The sequence below is a fragment of the Puma concolor genome, chromosome A1 (genome assembly GCF_028749965.1).
Source record: "Puma concolor isolate L17-30 chromosome A1, mPumCon1.1.hap2, whole genome shotgun sequence".
Classification (NCBI taxonomy): domain Eukaryota; kingdom Metazoa; phylum Chordata; class Mammalia; order Carnivora; family Felidae; genus Puma; species Puma concolor.
Window position 1 is genome coordinate 204,748,107 of NC_141667.1, and position 6,660 is coordinate 204,754,766.

Genomic DNA, 6,660 nt, shown 5'->3' on the forward strand with positions numbered 1-6,660 from the left:
CAGGCTTGCTTATTTATTTATTTATTTATTTATTTATTTATTTATTTATGCTAATTCGCCCTGTCGTGCTCGCAACCTGTGGACTTGAGCTGTGACTGGTGCGGCGAGGAGGGAGATCTGGTGGGCACGCGCTCCGGGGCCAGACCGGGTGGCGCCACGTCGCAGTCTTGAGAGGCAAGTCCCCCCGTTCCGGCTCCTCCGGCGGGGTCCGGACTCACCCACGTCCTGGGAAGGAAACCATGACCGTGCCCTTCAGCCCCGCGCCTTCCCGCCCCCCTTTCGCTTCCATCCTTAATTGACGAGCCAGTGACTATTGGCTGAAGTTCCCCAGCGATTTGCATGAACAGAGAGGGAGTGTCTTCTGCCGCCCTCCCGTCAGGAGCGCGCTGACTGCAGCCTCCCTGGGAATGCGCGGCCGAGGGAATGCGCGCAGCTCGCGGGCCCTGGCAGTGAGCTGGCGCCCGGCGACCTGGCACCCGCGCCTGGATATGGGGCGTCTAAGTCGTCCCAGGAGCAGCACCAGCCACAGAAGCCTGCCGGTAAGGGTTGGGGTCCAGACAAGTTGCGGAGCTGTGAGGCAGTTCCTACTCCTTGACGGTTTTTCGAACCTTTTACCTTAATCCAAACTTCAGGGGAAGGTTGGGGGAGGGAAAGGGAGTTTGGGATAAGGTGTCTTCATTTTAGCAAGGAATCGGCTAGTCCTTGTGTCGGGAGAGGAAGTTTCTGAAATAGGAATGTAGGCAGATGAGGTGGGGGGAGGGGGTTATCAGCTTGAGACACAGGGGTGCGGAGATTACGTCCTGCTGCCGGCACCTGCTAGCACTGGCCGCTGTAATTGACAAATTGTTTTTGCGTAAGCATTTTCCGCCTTTCCTACTCTTCCCTTAGGGGAGGAGGATTAGTGAGGGCTTAATAGCAGGTGGAGATCCAGGTCCTTTCGGTTTGATAGATGAGAGCTAAAATGAAAATCACTTCTCTGACCCAAAGTGTTTATTTAATGGTGGGGGGGGGGGGGTCCGAAGGAAACGTGTCACTATGTTTCCCGTATTATTATTACTGATACTGTTGTTGGCAGCGGTGGTCTCACAAAAAGGGATGTAGCACATTTCGCGTTCCGGGGACCTTAGTGGTAGAAACATTTCAATGGGAAATAAATTGATGAATCGCCCATCATCGCTCATTCCTCTCCACTACCAACCTTCTCCCTCTCCATAGCCTACCCCGGTGGTTTCCCTGCGGCGTTGCGCAGTCCCTGAGCGGAGTCCTCTCCACTCGGCCGCGTGTTTCCAGGGATGCTTTATGGCTTGGGATTCCGATTATTAACTCAATGAGGGTGCTGATGGGGAGCAGGGGAAAGGGGGGGGGGTTGCAGAAACTGAACAGAAACATTAAGTTTTGGCGACAGTGTTGCCCCAAAGATCTCCTTTACAGCAAGTTTCCTCTCCATCCCTCTCCGACTAGAGGGTTTGCCTTTGGGAACGGGGATGGGGGCAAATATGACCCCGTGACACTGGTTTCTGACTCCAATCTCCGTGTTCCCGCGTGTGTGTAACGAGCCTTCTCCCCTCCCCCCACTTTCAGCATCTCTTTCTGTTTTTCCTCTTCGTGGGACCCTTCAACTGCCTCGCAAGTTACAGCCGGGCCACGGAGCTTCTGTACAGCCTGAACGAGGGACTGCCGGCGGGGGTGCTCATCGGCAGCCTGGCCGAGGACCTGCGGCTGGTACCCCGAGCCGCCGGGAGGCAGAACCAGCTGCCGCAGCTGCCTGAGCGCACCCTGGCTGAGCGGAGCCCCCCTCTCTCCTTCAGCCTGGCTTCCCGGGGACTGAGTGGCCAGTACGTGACCCTAGACAACCGCTCCGGGGAGCTGCACACTTCTGACCAGGAGATCGACCGGGAGGCCCTGTGTCTAGAAGGAGGTGGAGGAGGTGCCTGGGGCGGCAGCATTTCCATCTCCTCCTCCCCTTCCTCTGACTCTTGTCTTTTGCTTCTGGACGTACTGGTCCTGCCTCAGGAGTACTTTCGGTTTGTGAAGGTGAAAATCGCAATCCGGGACATTAATGACAATGCCCCACAGTTCCCCGTTTCCCAAATCTCAGTTTGGGTGCCAGAAAATGCACCTGTAAACACCCGGCTGGCCATAGAGCACCCTGCCATGGACCCAGATATAGGCACGAATGGGGTGCAGACCTACCGTTTGCTGGACTACCATCGCATGTTCACCCTGGATGTGGAGGAGAATGAGAATGGGGAGCGCACTCCCTATCTAATTGTCATGGGACTACTGGACAGGGAGACCCAGGACCAGTATGTGAGCATCATCATAGCAGAGGATGGTGGGTCCCCACCACTGCTGGGCAGCGCCACCCTCACCATTGGCATAACTGACATTAATGACAATTGCCCTCTCTTCGCAGACTCACAAATCAATGTCACTGTGTTTGGGAATGCTACAGTGGGCACACCGGTTGCAGCTGTCCAGGCTGTGGATAGAGACTTGGGAACCAATGCTCAGATCACTTACTCGTACAGCCAGAAAGTTCCACAGGCATCCAAGGATTTATTCCATCTGGATGAAACCACCGGAGTCATTAAACTTTTCAGTAAGATCGGGGGGAGTGTTCTGCAAACGCACAAGCTCACCATCCTTGCCAACGGGCCAGGCTGCATCCCCGCTGTGACCACGGCCCTGGTGACCATTATCAAAGTCATTTTCAGACCACCTGAAATTGTGCCTCGTTATATAGCAAATGAGGTGGATGGTATTGTTTACCTGAAAGAACTGGAGCCTATTAACACTCCAATTGCATTCTTCACCATAAGAGATCCAGAAGGTAAATACAAGGTGAACTGCTACCTGGACGGTGAAGGACCATTTCGGTTATCACCTTACAAACCATACAGTAATGAATATTTGCTGGAAACCACAAAACTTATGGACTATGAGCTACAGCAGTTCTACGAAATAGCTGTGGTGGCCTGGAACTCTGAGGGATTTCATGTCAAAAAAATTATTAAAGTGCAACTTTTAGATGACAATGACAATGCCCCTATTTTCCTGCAACCCTTGCTGGAACTAACTATTGAAGAAAACAACGCACCCAATGCCTTTTTGACTAAGCTATATGCTACAGATGCTGACAGTGGAGAGAGAGGCCAGGTTTCCTATTTTCTGGGACCTGATGCCCCATCGTATTTTTCCTTAGACAGTGTCACAGGAATTCTGACAGTTTCTACTCAGCTGGACCGAGAAGAGAAAGAAAAGTACAGGTACACAGTCAGAGCTGTTGACTCTGGGAAGCCACCCAGAGAATCAGTAGCCACTGTGGCTCTCACGGTGTTGGATAAAAATGACAACAGCCCTAGGTTCATCAACAAGGACTTCAGCTTTTTTGTGCCAGAAAACTTTCCAGGATATGGTGAAATTGGGGTAATTAGTGTAACAGATGCTGATGCTGGACGAAATGGATGGGTCGCCCTCTCGGTGGTGAACCAGAGTGATATTTTTGTCATAGACACGGGAAAGGGCATGCTGAGAGCCAAAGTCTCTTTGGACAGAGAGCAGCAGAGCTCCTATACTTTGTGTGTTGAAGCTGTTGACGGGGGCGAGCCTGCCCTCTCTTCAACTGCAAAAATCACAATTCTCCTTCTAGATATCAATGACAACCCTCCTCTTGTTCTGTTCCCTCAATCTAACATGTCCTACCTGTTGGTACTGCCTTCTACTCTGCCCGGCTCCCCAGTCACAGAGGTCTATGCTGTTGACAAAGACACGGGCATGAACGCTGTCATAGCTTACAGCATCATAGGAAGAAGAGGTCCTAGGCCCGAGTCCTTTAGGATTGACCCCAAAACCGGCAACATTACTTTGGAAGAGGCATTGCTGCAGACAGATTATGGACTCCATCGTTTACTGGTGAAAGTGAGCGATCATGGTTATCCCGAACCTCTCCACTCCACGGTCATGGTGAATCTATTTGTCAACGACACTGTCAGTAACGAGAGCTACATTGAGAGTCTTTTAAGAAAGGAACCAGAAATTAACATAGAGGAGAAAGAACCACAGATCTCCATAGAACCAACTCACAGGAAAGTCGAGTCTGTGTCCTGTGTGCCTACCTTAGTAGCTCTGTCTGTAATAAGCTTGGGTTCTATCACACTTGTAACAGGGATGGGCATATACATCTGTTTAAGGAGAGGGAAAAAGCATCACAGGGAAGACGAAAATTTGGAAGTACAAATTCCACTCAAAGGAAAAATCGACTTGCATATGAGAGAGAGGAAACCAGTGGCTATTTCTAATATTTGACATTTCGTTGTGGAATAACCCAGAGATGTTTTCACTGACTTGGGGTAGTCTCATCACCTAAACAAGAGTGTGTAGATGGCAGTTCCGATGGAGGACAACTAATTTATAACTTGTACTATATTGTAAATAAGCTGTTTACAGGTTTTTAAATTCAAAATCAGAGGTTATAAAATGTGTACAGCATTTTCTAATGAAAATTAGTACTAACAGCTATAGAGAACTGTTATAAAAAAAAAAAAAAAAAAAGCTTGGACATGATTTGCAGCTTTCATTCACCAAGCAGATTGGTAGAACCTGGGAATAAGGTAAGAAAATGGTACATTGCATTTTTTTTGTCTAAAAAGTCCTTTAGCCACAAGAGGGCATCAACTACTCCTTTGCAGGGAACAGTTTTGAGGTATTGTACATGACAGTTGTTGTACATGAAATTAATGAAAGAGTATATTTTAAATATATTGTTTTTAACATTTAAGAAATATGACATTGAAATAAATTGAATTTCACTGCACTTAAATGTATGATAAGAAAGAAAAGAAATGCATTTGTAAACAGAATGTTTATTACCTCACAAGTACATCTTGTATAGTTTGAAAGAGAAGGCATTAACAAAGAAGCGTAATTCCTCTTTAGCAAGGGTGAAAACATGGCCACGTGTTAAGGATTTGACCTGCTGAAGAGTATTTCACTTTCCATGTACTCAGATTGCTTTCTGTTTGCTTTACCACTGCACTTGCTATTACTACAGGGGAAATGTATATATTCTCCCTTCCAAACATTGTAACTGGAAATTGTGTCCAAGGAAAACAGCCAGGAGCAAAGAAATGTTTCAATCTTTAGTTGCTTTGTAGGTGTTCACGACATTTTGGTGCTTTGACAACTTGTCAGGTATACTTTATGCTTGGGTTATATATTAGGTTTTTATGTTCTTGGACTCATTTATCACATGAGTAAGTAAAAATCATATTAAAATGGAATTATTCTAGATGCTAGTGAGCACTACTGGTTGTTTTAGTTGGGCCCCTTATATAAAAGTTATACTTCTTTTTTTGTTGTCGTTTAGGTTTGTTGGCCACCATTTCTGGCTTCCTTCCTTTGGCTTTGGATTAGGTCCAAGAGTTTATTTGTAAGCCCAGCAGCAGATTGCTTTGATAACTTAGCTTTTACTGAATCCTTTGCAAGCTGGTTCCTCGGTGATTGATCTCTTTCACTTCATTGTGTGAGCTGGGAATTTTATTTTATAGGAGAGCTATAGTAAAATATCTGTGTAAACAAGGAATGTGTTAGCTTAAGCTAGACCATTCTACTTTTTGGCATCATGTGTCTGTACTGTACTAAACGTGTTTATATGTCTGCAAATTAAAGGTATATATTTTCATAATTTCTTTCTCATTTTTACCATTTTATATTTGAACACAGGCTTGTACTTTCACTGAAGTGCCTGTTATTGGCATTTGTTTGCTTTTAGAGATAAATGTGGGTACAGTATAAATATTCTGTTTGCTAGAGTTTATATTAAACTAATTCATTACTCAATTAAACATTGGGTAAAGCATTGAATATGTGTGTGTGTGTATGTATGTGTGTGTGTGTGTGTGTATATATGTGTGTGTGTGTGTATGTGTGTGTGTGTGTGTATATGTGTGTGTGTATATATATGTATATATATATACATATATATATATATATATATATAAAATAGAGGGTATGCCTATATGTTTCACAGAAGTTCACATGAGAATTTATACCCACGCATGTGCACATGCATATTAATTTTTGATTTAGTATCAGCTATAAACATTCATCTTACTACATACTTATAACAAGTCCTCTGTTAGCTGTGTTACAATAGCTTTCAATACATTTTAAAAATACATTGCAAAAAAAACTGAATGCAAACACCCAAGATCTTTTGAATTTGTATTAGCTCATTTTTCTTGTTTTCTTCAGTTTGACAATTTGAATAAGTATAGGAGGCAGTACTGTTTGTTAAAAAAAAAAAAAAAGGAAATATATTTTTATTGAAAATTCCTTTTGTATGAGAGGCACCTGAGCTAAGAAACTAAGATCATTTAACCCCCAAAACTTTTCATTCCTAACAAATCTATAGCAATGGAGGAATCCACCCTCTACCATTTTTATACCTTATTTCTCTTTTTTAAAGGAAGGAACTATGTATGAAACAAGTGGTGATATTAATTTTAAAAAATCCTCCAGAGTGCAGTGGTGTCAACAGGAGTATAAGTAACAAAATATTTATTTCTAAATTTGAAGACCGTTTTTGTGTTTCGGGGTATAGACTTCATCTCTAGCATGAGAGATGCCTGTAACATTAATAAAAAGACATATTTCTGA

The 6,660-nt window shown here is 44.7% G+C and overlaps 1 protein-coding gene across 1 annotated transcript; it reads left to right on the forward strand.

Moving 5' to 3' along the window:
- The first annotated feature begins 72 nt into the window (after window positions 1–72).
- On the forward strand, window positions 73–5,846 carry PCDH20 (protocadherin 20). The gene is made up of 2 exons (XM_025924767.2): window positions 73–539; window positions 1,582–5,846. The coding sequence occupies exons 1-2, from the start codon at window positions 408–410 to the stop codon at window positions 4,306–4,308; spliced, it is 2,859 nt and encodes a 952-aa protein (XP_025780552.1). The 5' UTR covers window positions 73–407; the 3' UTR covers window positions 4,309–5,846.
- The last annotated feature ends 814 nt before the right edge of the window (window positions 5,847–6,660 follow it).